This window comes from Myotis lucifugus, unplaced genomic scaffold (genome assembly GCF_000147115.1).
Source record: "Myotis lucifugus unplaced genomic scaffold, Myoluc2.0 scaffold_54, whole genome shotgun sequence".
NCBI classification, from domain to species: domain Eukaryota; kingdom Metazoa; phylum Chordata; class Mammalia; order Chiroptera; family Vespertilionidae; genus Myotis; species Myotis lucifugus.
Genome location: NW_005871102.1, coordinates 1,602,647 through 1,628,768, shown reverse-complemented (window position 1 = coordinate 1,628,768; position 26,122 = coordinate 1,602,647). Strand labels below are relative to the sequence as shown.

The 26,122-nt window shown below is 39.9% G+C and overlaps 1 protein-coding gene across 3 annotated transcripts in view; it reads right to left on the bottom strand.

Moving 5' to 3' along the window:
• Window positions 1-26,122, bottom strand: part of RABGAP1L (RAB GTPase activating protein 1 like) — a 417,083-nt gene that overhangs the window by 107,957 nt on the left and 283,004 nt on the right. For all 3 annotated transcript variants that reach the window (XM_006088927.3, XM_023753953.1, XM_006088928.2), the window contains one exon: window positions 17,853-17,894. In XM_006088927.3, coding sequence (XP_006088989.1) covers window positions 17,853-17,894 — 42 coding nt within the window. The remainder of the gene's footprint in view (window positions 1-17,852; window positions 17,895-26,122) is intronic.

Sequence of the window (26,122 nt, the reverse complement as noted above, 5' to 3'; positions counted from 1 at the left end):
TAGGGAGGGGGCTCCCAAAAGCCTGCCTGGAGGACAGTCACTGCTAAACACACACTGTGTAACGGAGCACAGGTGCCTTCTCAGCGCTTAACTGAGAAGCACCTCTTCTTCAATCAAACGGCCACAGAGGCCACATCCTTGGCAGCTCAGCCAACTGTCTACAGAAGAGCAGCTTCTCCAAGCCCTGTCTGAGGTGCAGGCTGCACAATGGAATGCTATCCCACTTCATCCGACCCTTTCCCTGGGCGGTGTGCACAGGGCTCCTCTTTGTTTCCAAGCTTACGCAGAAGGCATGCATAAATGTTAGAGCGCCTAATCTTTCATTTTCATTGATCAGGTTAAAATTACAACAGATAGATTCTAAACTATTTCTTGATCTTCTCAAGCTAAATCAGCATTTTACTTTTTATTTTTATGTGTGTGTATTGTCATTGCTGTTAAAAATAATGAGGTGCTGCGTTCATCTTGATAAGTTGTGAATTGCCTCTACTTTCTTCCTCTGGTCCGTCTCCAGTTCTCTGTGAAATGTGCTATCTCTGGCATCTCCGTGTCACATGGAATGATAGGTGAAGTTTAACAGCTTGTTTCTGTGAAAAATAATATTTTCAGTGGAGTTATATGGGTTAGCCCATGAATTAGTGAGTGAATTTGTTTCCACAAAATAAATATGTCAAGATGGGGACACTGTCTTTTTGTGAACAGACAAGTCCATGTTCTGAAATAAGATGGTAAGACATCTGCCCAGCCCATGTGGCTCAATGGCTGAGCCTCAAAGTATGACCCAGGAGGTCAGGGTTCAATTCCCAGTCAGGGCACATGCCTGGGTTGCCGGCTCGATCCCCAGTGTGGGGCGTGCAGGAGGCAGTTGATCAATGATTCTCTCTCATCATTGATGTTTCTATCTCTCTCTCTGTCTTTCTTCCTCTCTAAAATCAATAAAAATATATATTTTTTAAAAAAGATGGTAAGACACTGTACAGCCATACTATTTCCTCCTCTGTGGAATGTGGATTGTAAAAAGGCGAGTGTAGAAGCATGGAGACCAGTCAGGATGTTATTTCAGTAGGATAAGCAGGAAATGATGGTAGCTTAGACCAAGGTGGTGACAGGAAAGATGGAAAAAGAGAGCAAATTCAAGATACTTTTGTAGATAGAGCTTACAGGAGGTGTAGATAAATTGAATTTGGAAGGCTGAGGGAAGTGAGAAACCAAGGATCGTGGAGAGATGGTGCAAACTGGTTTTGAAAAATGAGCAATCATTTATTTTGGCGATAATTTTACCATAATACATAATAATAATGAAATATGATCATGCATGGAAGCAGATGGCGTAATGTCTGACACACCAAAGGAACACATGAGGGTTTAGCATAGTTCGTGGGCCTTATAAACACTGAATAAATGATAACTATTATTATTAATACTTTTAGTCACTTAAATATTTAGCAAGAATCTGCGATGTATAAGTTGCTTTGTTAAGCCCTGCTTGGAAAACATGAGTATGCGCTAGGTAAAGGAGCCACCAGGCAGGGAAGACTGTATGCACGTGTCCACGTGTTCCTGTCGGCCTGCAGGACAGCCGGCGGCAATACTGAGGTACATAAGTGCTGAACTCGTAAGGGAGGTGCAGAGGGAGCTGATCCTCACCAGTGAATGTAGAGGAAGAATCACCCGCACACTCACTTTTTTGCTACTTCTGAAATTCTACTGAATCCATTTGAAAACTGAGTATTTATCTCTTTCCAATTAGAAAATATCAGGGCAAGGCTCACAGGGAGAGGAGAGAGAGCTTTATTAACAAGTTGGTAAAGAAAATATAAATAAAATAAGATTCTTGTCTCAGCTTCTTCTACTCATTTATTTAATTTTAATTTAAAATGTTATTATTTTACAGGGCCTTTTTAATATTTCTTTTCTTTAGCAACCGGAAGTCAACTAACGTAACCTCTTAACATTTAAAGATTTAATATTTATTCCTTCAGCTCTCCCGGAGAGACCCCACAAGGTCACAACATAGCAACTTGTGGGTTTGCTGAGGAATGAATTAGTACTCACTTCCATGTGGCAGATAGTGAGTAAGCTTAGCTTGTAATCTTTGTCTTTGTTATTATATGTTCTGATGGCAAAGTGGATATTTTCTCTCAATTTTATAAATAAAATGAGTTAAAAATCATAGTGATCTTAAAAATTAGGAAATTCAAGAGCACCTTGGAGTATATCCTTCATGAATGTCAAATTGTTTTTCCCCCTCTGAACCTATGTCTATACACATTAAAGAAACAGACCACACTCCAACTAAATTGGTCTACCTGGTTACCTGCAGTAGTGCCGTGACTAATACCAAATGTAATGCTTCTAAAAGGCTACAATTAATCTATGACCATTGGAAAGACTAACCACAGAAAAAATGCAGAACCCATTTTAGACATGCAAGTAGCTGCGTCATTGTGGTTTTTGCTAAAGAAGAGAGAGGCTTCTATATTTAAAAGCAAAGATATGATAATATTGGTTTTTAAAATGTCCTGCAAGCTTTGGATAATATGTGCTATATAACCATCAACTACTTTAGGAAGGAAAAAAAATTTAACACAAAACAACCAGAAACAGCCCTCAGTCCTAGTGGGATATGGAGGAATAAATAAACCCAGGGACAAAGAGCAAAAGGGGAAATATTTGCCTCTCTATGTACACACCACAAGCCCAGAGTTGTGCTTGCTGCTGGGTGGAATACAACACTAGCATGTGATGGGGCCTCTGCTCTCAAAGGTATTAGACTTTATGGAGAAACATGATACATGATCGGGACAATTAAGGGACAATTGACCGTATGTAATAATGTTCCCAGTAGGTACATTTGAGGCCAGATTATGATGAAAATGGAATGCCAGATAGGCAAATACAATGAAGATAGTTCTTTAACAAGTTTAATCTGGTAGCAGAGGAGAGGGACAGGGCATTTAAGAGAGGAAGAGACTGAAGGTAGACAAGTCATAAAACTCTTCAGTAAGTCAAATGTGAGAAAATGAGAGCCTACCAGGGGTGGGCAAACTTTTTGACTCAAGGGCCACAATGGGTTCTTAAACTGGACCGGAGGGCCGGAACAAAAGCATGGATGGAGTGTTTGTGTGAACTAATATAAATTCAAAGTAAACATCATTACATAAAAGGGTATGGTCTTTTTTTTTTTTTTAGTTTTATTCATTTCAAACGGGCCGGATTCGGCCCGCAGGCCGTAGTTTGCCCACGGCTGGCCTAGACCATGTGGTTGCCATGGAAACAGAGCTATGGTGAACCTGAGAAGCATCATGAAGGAGAAAACAGCTCTTTGCTCTTTGCTATCTTTGTGCAACTTTCCAAGAACCTGTGGCTTATTATGTCCTCCTTTATATAACTCATTGGTACAAAACTGCCAGAGATAATATCCCTTATCATGTCAGGGAAGGTCACATCATAGAGGAAACAGAACACCCCCTATATATGAACACCCCTATACATGAACACCCCTATATATGAACAACCCCTATATATGAACACAGTGGTTCTCTCAGAGTTGCTGACTTGAAGTACAAAGTTTGGTTATAAGATCAACTAGAGGCCCGGTGCACAAAATTTGTGTACTCAGGAGGGGTCCCTCAGCCCAGCCTGTGCCCTCTCGCAGTCAGACATCCTTAGTGCTGCCACAGAGGCGGGAGAGTGCTCCCACCACTGCCACTGCGCTCGCCAGCCATGAGCCTGGCTTCTGGTTAAGCAGCACTCCCTCTGTGGGATCAGGCTGAAACCAGCTCTTTGACATTTCCCGAGGGGGTCCTGGATTGCGAGAGGGCACAGACCAGGTCAAGGGACCCCACCGGTGCACAATCAGGATGGGGGAGAGGTGGGGGAAGTTGGCCAGCCAGGGAGGGACCATGGGAGAGCTCCAGGGCGTGTCTAGCCCATCTCGTTCAGTCCTGATCAGCTGGACCCCAGCAGCAAGCTAACCTACCAGTCAGAGCGTCTGCCCTCTGGTGGTCAGTGCATGTCATAGCGAGCAGTTGAGCACCCTTAGCATATCATTAGCATATTACACTTTGATTGGTTGAACAGTCAACTGGTTGACTGGACACTTAGCATATTAGGCTTTTATTATATAGGATTGGTTTGATTACTTTCTCAGAAAGTCTATTAATAGACTTCAAACCACAATACATTAAGCTGACCCAAGCTGACCCAAGCAGAAGCTGATCTGGTAGCCCTACTTGACTGTCTAGGGAAACCCTGGCTTAAGAGGATGAGAAAGAGAAAGAGAAAGAGAAAAGTGGAGAGTAGCAATAATCCTTAGTGCACATCGTCCAGTACATCTAACTATCCCCAAGTCCCCCTGACGGCACCTGAGAAATGCTGCTCAGTGGCCCCTCCCTTGCACCCCTGTTGTTGCAGCCTTGGTTAAAGAAGCTTTCATTATTTCTCCTCTGGGCTATTCTCCTAACAGTCTCCATATTCATTACCAGTCTTCACATTTCAGTCTCTCTCTCTATCTCCAAAACTGTCTTCCTAAACACACCAGACCTGACTGTGTAACTGTTTGAAGGTACCCTCTGGCTCACAAGTTCAAAGGTTAGCACACAACCGTAACCATAAGACACACTTCAACAATTTAGACCTCACATACTTTTCTAACTACACTGTCCCCTTGACACCTCCTAGCAGCATTCTCTTGGCGCTTCCCAAACATGCTGTGTTTTGTGATGCCTCTGCTCCTCACATATGCTGTTCTCAAAACCCAAAATATCATTCCTTGTCTTTTTCTTGCTAATCTTTCAAGATGCAAATGTCATTATCTCTTTCAGGCCATCCCTGCCAATATCTCCCTCCTCTGCATCCTGTGCCTGTTCATGACTATGAGGCAACGATTCTACGGCAAATACCTGTATCCTTGTCTGTCTCCTCCAACTCTCTGTGAACCCCTCATATGAACTACAATATACTCATCTTTGCACCTTCACTACCAACAGTTCCTAGTCACTATGGTCACAGATCATTTAAATAAATATTGAGTAAATTAATAAATGACTTATATTCAAATGAAGAAGTGAGTTACACGTAGAATTAAAGTATGGGCTTAATTATTATATGTTTTATTGATTTTTTAGGGAGAGAGGGAGAGGGGTAGAGAGATAGAAACATCAATGAGAGAGAAACATCATCAAGTGGCTGCCTCCTGCACACACACAGACCCCCCCCTCCCCCTAGTGGGAATTGAATCCACAACCCAGGCATGTGCTCTGACTGGGAATTGAACCTTGACCTCCTGGTTCATGGGTCAACTCTCAACCACTGAGTCACACCAGCCAGGCGAGGCTTAATTTTTAAAAAGGCATGCATTAAACTAGGGCTGCGGTTCTCAACCTTTCACAGGGGTCGCCTAAGACCATCAGAAAACACATATTGAATATATAATTACATATTGTTTTTGTGATTAATCACTATGCTGTAATTATGTTCAATTTGTAACAATGAAAATACATCCTGCATATCAGATATTTACATTACGATTCATAACAGTAGCAAAATTACAGTTATGAAGTAGCAACAAAAATAATTTTATGGTTGGGGGTCACCACAACATGAGGAACTGTATTAAAGGGTCGCGGCATTAGGAAGGTTGAGAACCACTGAACTAGGGGATGGTAAGTGTGTCTCTCTTTTATTTACCATCTAAATTAGTAAGAAAAAAGTCAAAATGAAAGCAAGTACAACATTTATGGCTTTCTAAAAGAAGAGAGGGAAAATACTGACACATAATAAAACAGTGTCAAAGCCAAGAGAAAATAAATGAAACTCAATGTTATTCAGCACTATGCTCACTATCAGGTGGTAGTTTCTTCAGAAATAAGTATATCTGACTTGGGGAGTGCAGGCTAGTTCCCTGGTGGTAGGTCAATGAACAGACCCAAGGACTTTGCACAAAGAGAAGTCCAGAAGTTATTGTTTTAGTTTTAGTTTTAATGTGAAAAATATACTGGGGAGGAGGGTGCTGAATAAAACAACATTTCCTATCTTACATGGAAACAAAGTACATGTTCATGGAAATAGTAATGTGCCTATAAATAGTGAGTATTGTAAATTCAAATCATTAAAGTTCTCAAACAAAGATTTCTAAACAATGCCAATATACACCTGAACTAATATTAACATAAAATACAGCTTTAAGAAAACATCTGATTGACAAGTTTATTTGCCCAAGAGGGCAGATGCTCAGAATCTATAATAATAAAAGTGTAATGTGCTAATTAGACCGGACATCCTTCCAGACAACCTTCCGGATGAAGCCGGGGCTGCAAGGGCTGAGGCAAGCTGCCGCGGATGCGAGGGCTGAGCCCCTTACATGAATTTTGTGCATCAGGCCTCTAGTTTACTATAATAGGATTAAAGCCAAACTTAAGAAAATGATACGGAAATCACTGTGGTAAGTAGAAGACACTTCCGTATGTCTCCTCTACAAGCTATTACATTTAGAGAAGATAAAAACTACAAGTAAATGGGTAAGATGTTTGAAATGGGATTAGCCAGGCTAGATAAACAAATTAACTAAAGAATTAAGTTCCAATTTCCATTTGTTTTACATTTATATATACAGTTGACCCTCGAACAACATGGGTTTGAACTGAACATGTCCACTTACATGTGGATTTTTTCAATAAATTTGTAAATGTATTTTCTCTCGCTTATGATTTTCTTTTTTTAAAAAATATTTTTATTGATTTCAGAGAGGAAGGGAGAGGGAGAGAGAGATAGGAACATCAATGATGAGAGAGAATTTATTGGGTGCCTCCTGCACTGCTCTCACTGGGGATCGACCCTGCAACCCAGGCATGTGCCCTGACCAGGCATCGAACCGTGACCTCCTGATTCATAGGTCGATGCTCAATCACTGGCCAAGCCCTTATAATTGTCTTAATAACATTTTATTTTCTCTACCTTACTTTATTGTAAGAATATTGTATATAATACATATAACATACAAAATATGTGTTAATCTACTGTTTATGTTATCAGTAAGGCTTCCAGTCAACAACAGGCTATTAGTAGTTAAGTTTTGGGGGAGTCAAAAGTTACATGCAGATTTTCGACAGTTTTTTAAGCTGGACTTGAAAAAATGTGTAGATTTTTATAAAGGCTGAAAGACAATTCCCAGACAGAAAGCAGCCAGTACAAGGCATGTGTGCAGCAGGCACTCGTTTCAGGCAGAAAGAGTCAAGAACCATCCTTGAAAGGAGAACATAGGGGCTAGGAAGGCTCTGTGCAAACAGAGAAAGAGGACGTGATGTGTGATATAAAGATGCTTTCGGGACACAGTGCTAGTGCTATATTCTGATAGGAGAATGAAAAGACAAATAAAGTGTAATGATCAAGGACATGATGTAGACATGCAGATCATTGTCTTTGTAAATGGAACCCCCTGAAGGTGTACTGTACATAAGATGACTTATCCACATAAAAACAATGATAGCAAAAAAGAAATATCAAAGGCCTCTGAGGATTTTCCATAGGGTGGCTAAAGATACAAAATTGGAATTTGAGCTAGGACAAAATTTAGAATTATTTTCTTAGGAATGTGAATGTATGCAATGCAAAAATGCAGAAGGCCCACCCAACCAGCGTGGCTCAGTGGTTGAGCGTTGACCTGTGAATGAGGAGGTCACGGTTCAATTCCTGGTCAGGGCACATGCCAGGGTTTCTGGCTCAATCCCCAGGAGGGGGCGTGCAAGAGGCAGCTAATCAATGATTCTCTCTCATCATTGATGTTTCTTTCTCTTCCTCTCTCTTTCTCTCTGAAATCAATAAAAAATATATTTCAAAATTCAATTTTGGCCCTATTTTATATCTTACATTTTTTTTACTTAACTTTTGTAAATATAGAATAAAGTTATAATTACTATATTAATGGCATTGCTAATTATGACATCTGGCCTATTTTGATTGGTTGGTGTGTTTTTCCTCTTCACTGTAGATTAATATCTGCTTTGACCACATAGATGAAAATGATTCTAAGACATTATAAGCAATGTTTCACAACCTTACTTTTTTTTGTCTTAACTAGTGAAGTTACTGGCAGCTCGCAGGCAGAAGTCAGGAATACTACTAAACACCCTGTACTGCACAGGACAGTCACCTACAACAAAGATTTAGCCGGCCCAAAATATCAATAACAGCCCTGAGTTAGGAAAACCCTGCTGAAGCAACTTGGGTTCCTGAAACATCTCATGGAGCTGAGCTGCATACAGGCCCGGAGCACAGGCCTATCCTCTAATACAGAAATTGGTACCCAGATATTGCTGCCAACACTAACATTTGAAATAAGTTTCTTGGCTTTGTGGTTGAGTGAAAGACAGGCAAGAAAACAAATATTGCAGACTGGAAAATTGGTGATCCCTTTTAGGCTGTCACGATGTTGGTAAAACTGTTACCTGTGATAACCTCTAAAGTAGACCATGTATGTATCTGTGATACCTGTCGCTCTAGAGAAAGCGGCTGGAAAGTGGTCTATAATCTAAACTGATCAGGTATAATGATTTGAGGCCTGGGGGTTGAAAAATCTAGCTTATCTCCCAAACGGAAGGATAAATAGCTTCTACATTTTTTTCACAAGTTATCTCTAAAACATCTCAGCCAAAATAGACAGTCAGCCAAGAGGCAAAGATCAAATTAAGAGTGTCACCTTCCCACCCAAGCTGTGGCTGGCCTCAGGATAACCACTGTTAAAACGGGGGATGCCCTAGCTGGCTTGGCTCAGCGAATAGAGTGTCGGCCTGCAGACTGAAAGGTCCCAGGTTTGATTCCAGTCAAGGGCACATACTTGGGTTGCGGGCTCGATCCCCAGTGGGGGCATGCAGGAAGCAGCCAATCAACGATTCTCTTTCATCATTGATGTTTCTATCTATCTCTCCCTCTCCCTTCCTCTCTGAAATCAATAAAAAATATATTAAAAAATAAAATGGGGGATGAAGAGAAGGGGCCACTGAAAACAGACAAACAAATAGAACAAGAAGACTTAAGGATTATGTTTAGAAGCAATCTTTGGATTTGTTTACTCACAATGAATTAACTAGAAGCAAAAAACTAAAAGCCTACAAAAATATGGAGGGAATTAATTCCCCCTCCCCCCAAAATCAAAAGGCTTGCCTAAAAAAATAACTTATATTTAGTTTGAGCACTAAAACAACTCTCAGGCTTTCAACTCTCCACAAATAGGAAGTAGCTTTGAAAACCATACAGCTTCCAAGGAGGGTGTACACTCTAGCTCTAACTTTAGATACCACCAGGAAGGACAATGGGTAACAGTGTAGCTTCTAGAGCTTAGAACCAAACGGCAGCCAGGTGGGCTAACCAAAATTCCTCTCTACTGCTAGAGCAGGAGTCTTGTAAATTCCCATGGACCACTGATGATGGGGTATTTCCCATTCTTCCCTTTTCCAAATGAGGGCTTTTATTCCAGTTATACATTTCCCTACCACTTCTGTACATTGGATGTGAGATGAGCAGATACCTTGTCACTGGACTCTGAGGAACCATCCCAGACCCAAGACACAGGACTGTGCATCATTTAGAGACCCTTAACTTTGAGCAGATGAGGTAACTGAATGAAGCCTTTGAACGTTTCCCTTGGGAAGGATGAAGTGTTTATGTGCCGGAATAAAGGTCATCACAGATACTGAAAGGCCAGAGGGGCCAATTATAATGACTGCTAATTGTTCTCTAAAAAATTGTCCCCTTCTTCCATAGACATAATAATTTTAACTAGTTCCCTTACAGGTAAGTGTGACCATGGGCAACATTTTTGTCAATAGAATGTGAAAAAAAGTAATGTATTCAATTTCCTCATGTTTAAAAGAAAATTGCTTGCTTTCTACTTTTGCTTAAAATTTCCCTCTTCCTCTGACTTAGAACTTGATGTGGCATTGATCTCGTTTTAACCATGCACATGAGGATAACATACTAGGAGATGGTGAAGCAAAAACACATGGAACCGAAGTCCCTCAGTGATCCATGGAGCTAAGCTGCCTGCCTTTTGGGCCAGCTCTCCTTTTTGTGGACTGGCATGTGTAAGAGAAATAAACTATCTAATTTAAACCACTTTGTTTTTATGGTTTCTCTTTCATGAGCTACTTCTCTTTTTAAATAGCAGCTTAGTCTATACCCTAATTAATCAAGGTTATAAATGTTACAAATAAAACATTTTATTCTAAATTCATTTGGCTTTGCCCAAACCAAATAGCCTTAGTCACAGGAAAGAAATAAAGGAGAGAAAAAAAGAGTAAGGCTATGAGGTTTGGGGTTATTGTATTTTCAGTAAAAGGAGCATATTTCAACCTTTTCTCAACCTGCATAAACCAAGTATCAAATAAATTTTAATATGCTTCAGTTGAATTTCCTCTGACTGGTTATACTATTGTGATAATATCAATCAATTCCCACAGTGAGTCATCAACCCTGTCAGCACTTTAATGAACAAAATTAGTCTATTTCATGCTGAAAAGCAAAACTGGCAAGTCTTGCAGATAAAAAGGGTCATAAAAACTTACTGGGCAGTGACATCCTTTGACAAAAATCTCCTGATAACATCGCCCTATGCTCAGCTCACACACAGTGATTGGTCAGAGTGAAATAAAGTTTGAATAGGGCATTAAACAGGATTCAGGGATGACTTCATACATCTTACAGGCTGTGAAAGAAGAAATGGATAAGCAGAACTCGAGAATTAATTTTTTCTAGTTAGACAAGAGCAAAGAATATTTACACTTCGTGATCATTCTTGATTGTGAGCTTGTTTTCATTAACCTAAATTCAATTATTTTTATATAACAATGGCTCCAGAGTTGCTCTGGCTCTGCTTCTGTTCTATTCAACCAGTGACATTTGAAATTGGGACAACTATCTTTACATGTGAAGTTTATGGGGTTCAGAACACACTATCCCAAAACATGGTACCTGGGCATATTGAATATTTTAAGCTGAAGAAGAAAATGATAGAAGTAGGAAAGTTTCTCTGACCTTCTTCTGTCCTTCTCCCCTGAAGCAGGTCATCAGACCCTCATGTGATAGGTGCCCTCCCTATACTTGAAGGAAAGAAACATCCTTATCTCCAAGACAGGGGACTGTGGAGAAGAATATAAACAAACAAGCCTTGCAAAGTTTCCCCCAGTTTATTATATTTAGCTCATCTCCCTTTCATCCTATCATATTTCTGCAAGACTATCTACTTTTCATCCAACCTAACATCAAAACATTCAAGTTTAATCAGTTCTTCAGGTCTTTGCTTCCTTTTGAAGGCTCCCATGTCATGCAAAATATGTTATTTAAATGTGTCTGCATTTCTCTTGTTAATCTGTCTTTGTCACCTGAATTATAGATCTAACCAGGAATCCTCAAAGAGTTCAAGAAAACTTTTCCTCCCCTACACAGTCCTCCAAAAACTTGGATAAAAAACTTCCTTTTCATTCATAGTACGTTGGCAACATGAATTTGTGAAATTAAAGCTGATTTGACTAGAATTTAAGTGTGAAAAAGCATGGGTTTTTGAGTGAGGACTACTGGAACTGAGTATGAAGTGGGAATAAGGGAATAGTCGTCTCTTTTTCACAGGTGACTGTAAGGTTTAAAACACACACACACACACACACACACACACACACACACACACACGCGCACACACACACTAGTTTAGTGGTTAAGGACATGGGTTCTAGAGCAAGACAGGCCCAGTTCTGTGTCTGGTGTGTCACCGACACTGAATGACTGAAGCCAAGTTACTTAAATTCTAAAGCCTTAGATTCCTCATTTGTAAAACGAATATCTTGACTCAGCCTACCTGTATAGGATTACTGTTAAAATTCAAGGTCATACAATATGCTAAAATAAACAGTTACTGGTAGGAGCTGGAAGCAGGGGGTAATGGGGAGTAATTGCTTCATGGGCTCAGAGTTACAATTAGGGAATATGAAAAAGCTCTAGAGAAGGATGTTAGTGATGACTGCACAACAAAGTGAATGCACTTTATGTCACTGAACTATATGCTTAGAAATGGTTAAAATGGCCATCATAATAAAAACAAAAGAAAAAAAACAACTAAAGGTCATGAAGATTACTTTAAAAGTGCTTAGTGCAGCACCAGGCATATTTTAAGTGCTAAAAAATGGATAGTTGTACTACTATTAATTTGATTTATTAACTATTCTTGAAATGCATTTGAGAGCTCAACACAGATGATAAATGCTACACAATTACCTAATTAGTGATTTTAGCTGTCAGATTTTTACATGGATCCAACATATTACTTGAGCATCTGGAAACACCTAGTAAGAATAATGGTAGTACAGCAGTGTGTGCACTATACACACAGACACACACACACACACACACACACAAAGTCACAACAACATTTCACTAATTTAGAACAAACTGGTTGTTCACAAACAAGGATGGTGCTAAAGGGCCTTTTAAATGGAATTGAGAATAGTTTACTGGTATTATTTTTAACTATAATGGACTGAATATTCTTTTGCTCCTAATATTATTATGTTACTCTGCAAACTCTTTAAGACACAAAGATAAACTTTAGCCAAGCATTTAAATAATCAATATGCTAATTACAGGATGATTCTTATCTATCTATTAAAAGACTGAGATGGTTGTATGTAGCATATACAGAGTGTGTCTGGGTGTGTGTATATGCATACACATACACACATCTAGCATAGACTGACAGCAAGACAAAAATTAAGAGCCTTGGAAACCATATGTTCCTGACTCCTTATTTTATAAATAAAGAAATTAGGTGTTAGAAAGGTTAGGTGACCTGATTAAAATCCCACAGTAAACTGGTGGCAGATATGTAATTAAAGCCCTCTGAACCTCGCCCAGGAATCACCCTCAAATGCACCAGAGCAAAGCACCTGCCTTGGCCACTCTTCTTGTGCCTCCTCTTCATGGGGCTCACTCTGCCCAAAAGGCCCTCCTCAAAGTTTAGTTGTCACCCTTGGACATTCTTTCTTGGTTCTCCCTGAATAAACTTGCACTTTTTCTAGTATTGATCTTTAATCCATAAAAGGCATTATTTCTGGAATTTTAATGTCCACATTTGTGTTTGTTTTAGCATTTACAAGATAGCATACTAAAACTACACCCATCATCAAACTGAAGCTACACTAGAGAAAAGTTAAAACAAACTAAACATTCAAATTATGCTGGAAGGGGAAACCAATATAAAGGAATTCCAATGCCATAGAACCCGAAGTGCTGGATTAGTAGCTTCTATTTTCAAAGGAGTGGTGTTTTGCTGCCACCAACAGGACAACAGGCATTCCTTCATGGAAGTTACAAAACTAACTGAATGTGTAAACTCATTGCAAATTCAGAAGACTGTAAGAACCCTTAAACTCAACAATAAAAAGTATGAGGTAACCCAATTAAAAAATTGGGCAAAGTATCTGAATAGATATTTCTAAAAAAAAAAAGAAGATATACAAACAGCCAATGAACTCATGAAAGGATGCTCAACATCATTAGCCATCAGTGAAATGCAAATTAAACCACAAGGAGATTCTGCTTGCCGCCCACTGGAGTGGCTATAATCAAAAAGGTGATAATAAGGGTTAGCAAGGGTATAGAGAAGTCAGAACCTGCATTGTTTTGGTTGCCTCTTATTTATTCTGTTGGTACGGGAGGGATTCCTGCCCTAGGATTATGGAGATAGTCGATTATTATGACTTGACTAAGAGAGGGCAGTGAGAGGGAGGAAAGGGGGGAGATGAGAAGAGGCTAAACTTGGCCAGACCGTGAAAATCTTGTGGGTTCCATTATAAACTGTGAAGTTTACCCAAGAGCAGTGGGAGGCCATTGAAGGGTTTTAAGTCAGGGAGTCAGTTACTTCTCTGACCCTCCTCCCTCATCCTTCTCAGAGCACAAAGCCTCAGCAGGGCTTTCCACCAACCTGGAATGCTCCTGTGCACATCAGCATCGCTCCCTCCCTCACTGCCTCAAGCCTTTGCCCAAGCCCCTCCACCCCTGCCCCCTACTTGGAGGAACCAGACTCCCTATTTAACATGGCAAAACCGACCACAACGCCCTCTACCCTGCTGAACTTTTCCTTTTCCCCCCAGCACTACCGCTTCTCATACACACTATTTACATACTTGTTATGTTTCTTGGTTATTAACTGTCTGCTACAACACAGGCTTCATGGAGGCAAGTATGGTATTTTTGTTATTTTAGTTCACTAATCTAGTCAAGCATATAAAATAGTGTCTGTCTCCGAGTAGGTGTTTAGTGAATATTTGCTGAATAGTAAATAACAAAATTTGTTTTAAAAGGACACGAATGGTGGCCACGTGGGAATGGCTGGACAATGGCCACAAGTATTTGGAGGAGGAACAGCATCCGCTTCTCTTAGCTCCACTGCTAAACCCAAAGCCAAGCCACCAACTTCTCTTACACATCGCACTCCAGAAAAGAGCGTTCTTCCTCTTTTTTAAGCATAGAACGCCCTCTTTAAGACCTTTATACTTGTTTCTTCTGCCTAGAAGGCTCATTCTCCAGATTTTGGCAGAGCTGGCTACTTCTTTTCATTCAGTGTTCAGCTCAAATATCAGCCCGTACAGCATTTTTATTGACAAGCTAATTCAAAGAAAGGGGACTCTTCCCCCTCTGCACCAACATCACTCTCCTTGATAAACCTAAACAAACACAATGCTAAGGTATTACATTTGTGCAATTACTATCTTTCATTCATCAGAACACAGGCTCCATGAATACGGGGTATGTCCTCGTCAATACTTTACTGCTAATGCCTAGAAGAGTGCCTACCACTTGGTAGGTGTCCAATATTTCTTACTGAAAGAGGTCACGGCAACAGTCCAGGTCAGAGAGTTCAGAGCCCAAACCACCCAAGTGGGAAGATTCTATACATTCTCATATAAGGGGATTAAGAAATCCACTTAGATGTCAGAGATTTAAAAAAGAGAAGACAGAAGAGAGGCTGGCTTCCAGGTTTCTACTTTGAGCAGCTGGGCAGTGAGTGCCTTTACCGAGGGGAAGGTGATGGAAGCGGAGGAACAGGTCTGGGAGGGCATATTGGTTTGGTTTTGACTTTCGGATTTGATGTGCCTCTGAGACATCTAAGCGGACTTGTTAAATTCACTGCCAAACATTTGAGTGCAGGCTAAATACAAAGAGAAGAATGAACATTTATAGATAAAGCCAGGGGAATGAACAAGATCAGCAAGGGAGAAGCTGTATAAAAATACTACAAATCCAGCTTTGCCATTATTAAGCCAAAAGACTTTAGGTAACCTGGGGCCTGAGCTCCTAGGTGTCAACTAGGGAAGAGAATTTGATGGTTTCTCTGGACATTTATTGTGTGCTAATGAGAAATCTCTGCTAACACTTAGCACAGAGTAAGTGCTCAGAAACAGCACTTTCCTTTCTGATTCCCTCCATCCCAAGAAACTCTTCTAATTCAGAGGAACCGGAGCCCCTCTGCCACTGGGTTCATAAGCATAAGCACTTTAAACTATCCCTAAGTTTATTTTCATATAAACAAATATACAATCTTCTATCTGGCATGTTAGCTTAGAAGCTAAAAGTCACTGTCATATGTGTTTAGAGTATTTTTCCAGATGGGGGCAATCAGTTCAGTCAAGTCTACTTGGATTCGGCCTATCTGCACGGTCTCTATGTGGGTCAGCTCCAGGATTCACACAAGAAAGGGATATAAATATAGGCCAGTAGCAGTCAGAAAGCTCTCCTTTATATCTTCTCTATCTGGTCAAATTCTCCAAGGCGATAACAGATTAGCCACGTATTAGTAGAGAAGGTACAAAAGCCTTTCTGCCCTGTGGCCAGAGAGTACCCTTTGCCAGGTCATGTAGAGGTTAACATGGCCAAAAATACCTGTTAATCAGAAAGATAACTTACCAGACAGATACATATTGGCTGACACAGAGTACAGGTCTGATATCCAGAGGGAAAGGCCTGGGTTAGCCACAAAAGACAGACTACGCATGTGCTAAGAGCATCAGTAAAGAAAGGTCACCATAAAAATGAGGAAAGGCATCATGGGAAAGAGGGGATAGCTGAGATTTTTAAAAAATTAGATATGATAGGAAGAATCAGAACTTTGTTAGACTTCTTACACTTAGGGTTTAATATTGTTTTCAGCCTGTAGTACATAATACTGTCACTAAGGCATTCTAAAAGTCTTATTCCAGCCCTACTCAGAAAGCATCTTAAAAAGTGCTTGGTTTTGGTTTGTTTTAAGGACAAGAAATAAAAAGTTAGAGGTAGAGAGATCCGTAACTTCACTAACAGATACATGCAAATACGTTTGTTAATTTATTGAAGCTATTGTATATAGTTTCCTAACTTCTAAAATAACTTTGGCATAAGAATGTTCATATCTAAACTCAAAATTATTAAATAGACAATTTAAAGTACATTTAGTGAACTTCACGAAAACAAATAAATATGAGATGAAGAGCAGCAACCCGCATCTTGAGTTGCATAGACCTGTATGATGCCACCCCTTTGTTCTAGATCAGCAGTTCTCAACCCATGGGTCGTGACACCTTTGGGGGTCAAACGACCCTTTCACAGGGGTCGCCTAAGACCTTTGGAAAACACATATATAATTACATATTGTTTTGTGATTAATCACTATGCTTTAATTATGTTCAATTTGTAACAATGAAATTGGGGGTCACCACAACATGAGGAACTGTATTAAAGGGTCGCGGCATTAGGAAGGTTGAGAACCACTGTCAAGATATTCCATGGCTAAGTATGGAAGCTCTCCTAAAACATCAAGGGGCTCTTTAAAGGTATCAAGTCATTATCTTTTGGAAAATTTGGAAACATGATGGGGAACCTAGAAAAAGATTCTGAGTTATCTTGTGACTACAAGAGTAATCACAATAATGACAGCTAACATTTATTAGGCAATACAATTTTCTAGACACTATGTTAGAAACTTTTATGTATCATCTTACTTAATTCTTACCATAATCCCATAAATTAGTTTCTATTAGTATCTCAAAACTCAGGGTCTGAGCACTTAATTACCCAAGGTCACTGGAACTGAAATTAGACCCAAATCTGAGTCCAGTGGCTGCGATTTTAACCACTATGCTTTACTGGGGAAAGGTGAGCCTATATCTTTTAATAAACAAGGCAATTATCACTTTCAATAACGGAATGTCATATATGACTGAAGAACAAAAACCGACTGGGTTATTTTTACCAACTCTGCTGCAAATGTCTTGCTGTTACCACACTATTAAAATAGTATTGATATGTTGATATAAAATCCAACAAGGTAATTATAACTGAATTCTAAAGTGTCTTATAAATTTCTAGCTATCATAGAAAGAACTGCAAATTGAAATGTAGCAGTTTCCTTTTTAGTCTGTATGTTACAGAAGCTTTCTAATAATTCAATGACATGTTTAGGTATCTCCAGGGATGTTATTATGGTTAGAAGTATTTTAAGAAACAAAACGAGCATCATTTTGACAGAAGCAGGTTTTAACTTTCTCTTTTATATCATCTAACTCATATGAATGAAAACCTTTTTTTTAAATTATTAGAATGAGAGCTATGACAGCAAGATTAAATAGATTATAAGGAAAAAAAGAAACAAAGTCTAAATAAACAACAACAAAAGAGATGGGAAGAGGGGAGAGGATCAGAGTTCCTCAAAGAAATCTTTTCTGTGTGTTTAAGAATCTAGAATGAGTCAGCGATGATAAGTTGAATTATGCCCAGTTCTCAGGGCAGAGAGGTCAGAGAGTTTGGTAACTTAAAAAGAAAAACAGACTTACCTTTAGAAGAGCCAAGGCTACGTGAAAGATTATATTCAAACCCTGAAATTAAAAGAAAAAGATTCAAAATCAACATTGCCACATCTACCACAATTTTATTAAGTATTTTCCCAAGACTTCTACACATCATTTTCACTTCCTATGCAATAAAAGCCTACTATGCAAATCGACCAAATGGTAGAACAGCCAGCGAAATGACTGGTCGCTATGATGTGCACTGACCACCAGAGGGCAGATGCTCAATGCAAGAGCTGCCCCCTGGTGGTCAGTGTGCTCCCACAGGGGAAGCGCCGCTCAGCCAGAAGCCAGGCTCACGGCTGGTGAGCACAGCGGTGGTGGCAGGAGCCTCTCCCGCCTCCGTGGCAGCGATAAGGAGCAGTGAGACGAGCGGTAAGGAGCAGCAAGCAGGTGGGCAGTAATGAGCAAGGGATCCTGGACTGCTAGAGGGCACAGGCCGGGTTGAGGGACCCCTCCCCCCTGCCGTGCACGAATTTCATGCACCAGGCCTCTAGTACAATAGGCCGACGCTCTATCCACTGAGCCAAACTGGTTAGGGCATGAGGAACTGTATTAAAGGGTCGCGGCATTAGGAAGGTTGAGAACCACTGCTCTAGACATTATCCATTAACCCCTCCCATCTCATCCCCCCCCGCCACACACAGACACAAAGTAAAGACTTCACAGCCTTAAACTAAAGTAGACTGTGTCAGACTATGGAAACAAAGATCCTTTTAGACCTCTGAGTTTTTAAAAATCAGGAAAATCTTGCTAATCTACCAGGATCTTCATTTCACTACAAAATGTATCCTGATTTTCTAAGAGGAGATATTTTTAAAAACTATTTTAAAATATTTAACCCATTTTTACTATTCAACCCATTTTTACTATTAAAAACTATTTAAAATGGGTTGGATATTTTTAAATACCTATTTTTCCTTTTAAATAAGACATTCTCACAGGAATACAATTAGAGGTATCATTAAATTGCAGAAACCGTCCATGGGTCAGCATTTGGTCAGTTTAAAAGCTACAAATAGGTTGGATTTACGATGTGATGATGTCAGTGCAAGCTGTGGTCCCAGCGTCCCACCCAACAATCAAGTGAACTAAGTGAACCACCGTTCACGCCTCTAACACCAGGAACTGAATTCGAATCCCCCACTGTCCACCTACTCCTACATGATCCAACGTCTGCCTAACCGAGCTGACATTTATTTTTTGAAATATATTTTTAAAAGACAAAGATGTTATACATTTTCCAGATGCCTCCTCTTTTCAGGAATGTGTAATCTGCTGCAATCTGTTTGCTACTGAGGGGGAAATAAGGCTTCCTAAGAGGACTCAGAGGGTAAAAACATTTGGAGAGTTATTAAGAGCAAAAATAACAATTAATATGTTGTTATGGTCACTTATTAATTATAGTAAAAGATCTCTCTCCAAGAGCAAGAAAATAAATAAGAACCCACATCCACTGAATATTTTCTATGTGCCAAGCTGAATTAATTATATGAAAATGTGTCCTTATTTAATGCCATGACAACCCTAAATTCCATTTTTCACACAGGAAGTTAAGACTTAGAGAAGTTAAAGTTAAATTTTCAAGGTCACACACCTAGTAAGTAGATTTTAACCTAAGCAGTGCCATTCTATACGTCATACTCTTAACCACTAAGTTAGAGAAGATGGCTCAATGGTGAATGAATAAATAAATTAGTTGGGTATTATTTAATGTGTCCTCTAATTCCTAAAGGTTTAAAGTGATTTCTTCCATTTCAAGGGAAGTAAATTTTTCGAACAGAGAGTGGAAAGATACCAAATAGGTGACTTCTACCAAAACCAAGGTTTATTATTTGTCCCCATATTGAAAATACAAAAGTAGCTGACCACTTACAGGATGTGAGGCAATAACCCCGCTTGTGGTGGACAGGAAGGGTCCCCACCTTCCTCCAGGGACAACAGACTGAGATCAGATTGGGAACCTGCTGTTTCAAAATTCAGTCACAGCCTGGGAGAATGTTCACTTAAAGAACACCTACACGTAATTGCCCCAAATGAAATAATTGCTCTAAAGTGCAGATCGCTGTGTTCCTGGGGAGGCCGACAACTAAGCACCCACAATCTTGCACAAAGGAAGGCTGAGTGCAGAGCACCCACAGAAACAGAGAGCGCACCCTGGGGCTCTGATGAGCAAGCAATCGTGGGCTCAGGGAGCTGACAGATTGCATGAGAAGCTGTCAAAGCTGACGTTGACAGCGCCGAGAACAAATGCTGAAAAGGTGGTTTCAAAAGTGCCAAGTGTGCCTCAGCACCTGGATCCTCAGGGATCAAAAGGGGAAATCAACAGCATGTGAACATGGAGTCCTAACAATAAGGCCGGGAGAAATCATCAAAGCAGAAGTGGCTAAGGTAAGTGGAGCAGACGCACAGACAAATACGGCTAAAGCCAGAAGAGATGGGTGCTGCCCTTCCTGATCCATCGAACACGGAACATTCCACCCCAGGAAGGAGAATGACTAAATGAAACCGCATTTAAAAAGCATAATAATGTATTGAGCACTTGCTAAGTACCCAGTGAAAGCTAGCAGTTATTAAGTTCATGTATTTATTGCCAACCAGATCTTATTTTTCATATATACTTTTCACTTAATTCTCTCAACAACTCTATAGCATATGTGTTACTGCTACCACTTTAGGGATCAGGAAACAAAGGCTCAGAAACATCATACTGATAGTACATGGTAAATCCCGGATTAGAATTTATGTCTGTCAGACAAAAAAAAAAAAAAAAAGAAATCCATGCTTTTTCCTTCTAATTCCACCTCTACTGCAAATTCAACATTGGTCAGATATCTGCGATGAATTAAAGATGGTCACAATTTTTTTGACACTTCTCTTTTTCAGAATCTGGGCAGACTATGCTACCTCTTTGACCAATAGAATGTGGTGAAAGTGAAGCTGTGCCAACATTCTGGGTCCAGACCTTCATGACTGACAGCCTCCAGGGCCCATTTCTTACAGCACTGGCTCTTGGAAGCCAGTCACCATGTAAGAAGTGCGATTACACCTAGACCCCCATGCTCTAAGAAGTCAAACAAAGACAAAGGGCCTGCAGGATGAGATGCTGTCCATAAGAAAGAGAGGCCAAGGGCCACCCAGGTGCCAGACCTGTGAGTGAAAAGTCACCCTGAAAGGGACCGCTCCAGACCCAGGCACCCCAGGCTGAAGCCACATGAATCAGAGATGAACACACAGCTGAATCCAAATTCCTGACTTAGGAAATTGTGAACAAAATAAATGGCTGCTTGTAATTTTTGAAAGCTTTTTATCTGAACTGATTTCAGATCTAGAAAAAAATTGCCAAAACAGCACCAAGAGCTTCTGCATATCCTTTGCAATGTTAATGCCTTACATAACCGCAGAGTAACTATCAAAACAAAGGAAGTGCCCAGCTGGTGTTGCTCAGTGGTTGAGCCTAACCTATGAACTAGGAAATCAAGGTTCGATTTCCGGTCAGACACATGTCCAGGGTGCAGGCTTGATCCCTAGTAAGTGGGGAGGGGGGAGGTAAGTGCAGGAGGCAGCTGATCAATGATTCTCTCTCATCATTGATGTTTCTATCTCTTTCCTTCTCCCTCTCTGAAATCAATAAAAATAAATTTTAGTTGTCAAATCTGCTTGGCCTTCTTTCATCTGAGACAGTTTTCAATCTTTGTCTTTCATGAACTTCATATTTTTGAAAAGAGTACCAGCCAGTTATTTTGTAGAACGTCCCTCAATTTGATTTGTCTGATGTTTCCTTATGAATAAATTTAGATTAGATGATGTGTTCTTTTTTTTGTTTTGTTAATTCTGACCTGAGGATATTTTCCCCATTTGTTTTTAGAGAGAGTGTAAGGGAGGAGGAGGAGAAACATCAATAAGAGAGAGACAAATTGACCGTAGGTGCCCTGACCAGGGCCAGGGATGGAGCCTGCAACCCAGGTATATGCCCTTGACCGGAATCGAACTAACACTCTAACCACTGAGGAAAACCGGCTAGGGCTCTATGATGTGTTGTTGACACAAATGCCACAGAAGCAATGCTGTGTCTGTGCATCTTATCAGGAGACTATGCAGTATCAGTATGTCTCACTCCAAAATCATTGTTTCAAAGCTACTTGGGTCTGATGTAGCATGTTATCAGGTAAGCAGAACAGAAGCCCTTTGTTTTCTTGTTGATAAATATCTTACTTCCATGATCTATAAAGTAATGCATTCCTCCACAGAAAGAAGTAAGAAATTATCATGCAAATATAAAGAAGTAAATACTGGCTGCATTTAAATATAGGTCCTATGGCAAGAATACCATAATATGTTAGCCAAAAAGTATTTTGCCTTAGTCTGCTCCTCATATTGTAAGTGAGCTCTTTAAAAGTTCAACCTTTTATAACAGAGTTTGATGGAGTAACCATTACTAGTAAAAATGATAGGACCTTTTGGTTTTTGGTTTTTGTTTCTGGATGACCACTAGAGGTCAGGATTGCAGCACTGAAAATCAAGCAGCAGCTAAAAAAAGATTACAGGGATCTTCACAGTAGCCTCTGTACAAATTTAAGTTCTGATGTTTTAAAACCCTCATGGCTAAGTCCTCCCTTGTGCCTACTATTCACTCACTAATGGAATATAAAATATGACAAAGTCTGGATGATTCCCACTTTTCCTTTCCCCAGTTTTATTATATATTTTCCATTTTTATTATCAAGTCATTTGTTAGTATTTTCCTAATTAGGGTGAAGAAGAGAGCTCAAGAATGGGGAGGGATGAGAACTAAATATAACATATGAATGCCTCTGTCTAACTGTGGATAATTTTTTTAACTTTGCTTGACTTGCATTTGTTTTTATAAATAAAGTACTGAGTAGACATATATCTACAAAGTCTGTGTCCTTAATTATAAGCAACCCTGGGAAGAATTCTTAGAGGTTGGTGACATCTGAATTAAATAAACCTTCCAGAAACAAGGCAGGTAAAGTGAGAGAAATAAATCAAGTTAGAGGTTTTGACAGGTATTCTGAGGACTACTTAGCAGTCCTAACTACCAACTAATCTTCATCCTCTCCTTCCAAACTCCTGCTAGTTCCCATTGACCCAATTCACCCAGAAGCCAGAAGGCACAGGGCTCTGTGGTTAGGAGTGAAGCTGGAGAGGGAGGGAGGTGCCCCTCTACTCATTGGCTCTTCTTTCCCCTGGCAACTGCCCAGACCTTGGTCCACAGTATTATCAGTTCTAAAGACAGTTGGCAACATAAAGAACTTTCATTTCCCTCAAAGTCTGATCTCCTTCCTACCTTTATCTCTTTTTGGAGAGTCAGTAGAGTGCAGGGGGTTATGTGATGTACTCTGGAGCCAGCCTTCCCAGGTCTCGATCGATCTTTCACCCTCTCCTGTCTGACTTAGAGCAGTTATGTAAACTCTCTGTCTCGGTTTCCTCATAAAGAGCACCTATTTCAAAGAATGGCTGTGAGGATTAAATGAGTTACTATGAGTAAGGCACTTAGAACAGTGCCTGACACACATTATTATAGTACATGTCTGAACACATTATTATAGAAAAGTCCTCAAAACTGAACTTGCCAGGATTGTAAAGGAATTTCAGTTTTTTAAGATCTCAAGGAGTTTGCTACATATTCTGATAACAACTGATCTATACATTTCTTGTATAGTTTCTTGAAAAACATTTTCTCCTTTCTCCCAATCAATTTGATCAGATCAAAGACTCACTCTTAAGAGGATGAGAACTGGTCACAAGGAAATGGAGACAGCCAGTAATTCAGGAGAAATAGATCAAAGGATTAAAGAGAAGAGTTCATAGATTTTGCTTCTTAGAAAATGATGGAAGCTGATTAATTACATCTTTGGCATTTATTCCTTAATTGCCAGTTGGACTTTAAAAATTTTTATTTCCATGAAACAGAGCTTAGAGGCACTGAAAATGCAGGCAGCTTGCCCTGGGAAGGCTGCTATCGTGCCCCTAACATCACTGGTGGACAGATTGTGCAAGATCTCTGAGCCAGACAGGATCTCTGGGGGTGCATCCACTTGGGCCTTGAGATGTCAAATAAAAGCACAGGGAAACGGTGATAAGAACCAGAGAATATGGAGAGGACAACTGGGAAGCCGAGTATCGGCCCTGTTCAGCGTTCACCGGCCGTGTGGCTCTGTCTCTCATCCAACTGCTGTTTCTTTTGCTACAGTTCACGTTTATTGCTTTTGTTCTGTCTTCAAATGAAGTGGAGAATACCTGAGTGCAATTTCCCCCTGTAACCAAAGATGCTTTTGAAGGTACACCTTTCAAGGTTAAATATTCTAAATTCTTTTAATCTGTCCTCATCTGTACTAATTGCAAATTCTTTTGTTGTTTGCCTATGAATTAATTATCTTTAAGGCATTCATAAATCTCCTAAAAAAATAAAACTAGATAGTATACTGTAGCATAAGTCCAAATCGTACAGGCTACTATTGAAGAATTGCCTGCTATACTCAGAGCATTAAATTTAAGCCTTACTACTAAACTATCTACTACTTTGAGCTTGAGGTCAGCTATGGGTCTTATAACCTTTTCCCGCCAGACTTACACAAGTCCTCTTCTTTTAAATAAGGGCTATTGGCTTAAACTACCCATAGAGTGCCTTCCAAGTCTAACATTGATCCATTATTCTTTATGATTTAAATATTTAGAATAGACTTAATAGATTTATAGAGACATGGCTGTCTTTAAGTTCTAGTTCACCAGAAGATGTACCAAGGAAGGCACCAACATTACCAGGGCAGAGTTTGGAAACCAAGACTCACTCACAGAGTATGCCTATAGAATCTAGCCGTGTTAAGACTGGAGGGATTTCCCGGCAAACTTCAATGGAGGCTGAGCTTGTGAATAAAAGTAACGATGGACAGCTAGGAGAGGTATGGAAAAGGAAATTTCTCAAGTTGAAGATCTAGAGTATAAAGGTTTTTGTTTTGTTTTCTGGATTATCCATTGGAACATATATTTGTTTCAAAAAGCAATGTAATCTAATTTTCACAAATGCTAAGAAAAGCAAGAGAATTAAAAATCCTGAAAAAGTTACCAAGTAGAACGTTCCTTTTCTAGACATTCTAAACATCAGGGCAAGCACTCATTTCAGACGGATATCTAAGTGTTTGTGACAGGAGAACAGTGAACGCCTTTCTACGATTCCCAGGGGCCCTCTCGACCTTTGTGTAGCCTCATAGCTATGCTTCTGAGGGCAGTGAGCTGCCAGTAAAAGCAGGATGTCCCTAGGGCTGCTTCAGAGGAGGTGGGAGGAAGGGGCAATGCTGTTCTAGTTGAGATTGAATTTGGAAAAATGGTCTTGCCCATTAAATTCTTCTCTAGGCCATAATTTTTACTTTTTAATCAAATTCATATGTTCCCAAGCGGAATTTTGTTTATGCCTGTTTTAATTTCCTTTAGGACCCTGAAATTGTGTGACTGGACTGGATGGCTCCTTAGGTTTGAGCAACTCTTCACCTGGGTAAAATCAAAGGCATGCCTGCTTAGAGAAGATGTGGGTAGACACATTACCCTGGCGACCCCACCCTGGTGCACTGGAAAGGTGATTCTTGTTCACAAACAACTAGTGTGGGGGGAAGCCAAACCTTGAGAGCACTATATGTTCGTCTCACCAAAAAGAAGTCTTGAGTCAAGTAATTACTCTAGAATTTACATTGGGTTACTGGAACTAATTTGTTTAGCTTTTCATCTTTAATGTGGCAAAATTTTAAAGACAACATAAATGGAAATAAATGAGTAAGAAATTGCAAAGTAAAATAAAAGTTGTAGTTGAATTTCGAATTGGTTCCAACAGAGTATTTGGAGGTTGCAGTGTGTGGAGATTGCATTGCTTGGGCAATAAATGAATGGGTCTTGAATATAATTAGCTACACAATGTTATTGCAGGGAGGGAATAATAGAAGTTAGTCTGCGATGTCTTCTGGAGAGAGGCTTGGGATTGCTTTTCTCCTCTACAAAGAAATGCAGTTCTGGTGATTAGTACGTGAGGTTACTTGTGTGAGGAGGAAAAACAGAATCTTTATGAGTTATTTTTTGTTTGCTGTTTTCTAGAGGCTTGCTCCAGAAGGTGTGCTCTGTAAAGGCAGTGTGCCAGCATCGCCTAAGAGTGAGTTCTGCGAGCAGACACTCAGGTTCCATGTCCCAGAAACACCAACCCCGAATCTGAACTGCCATTTAAATAAGATTGCCAACTGATGCAA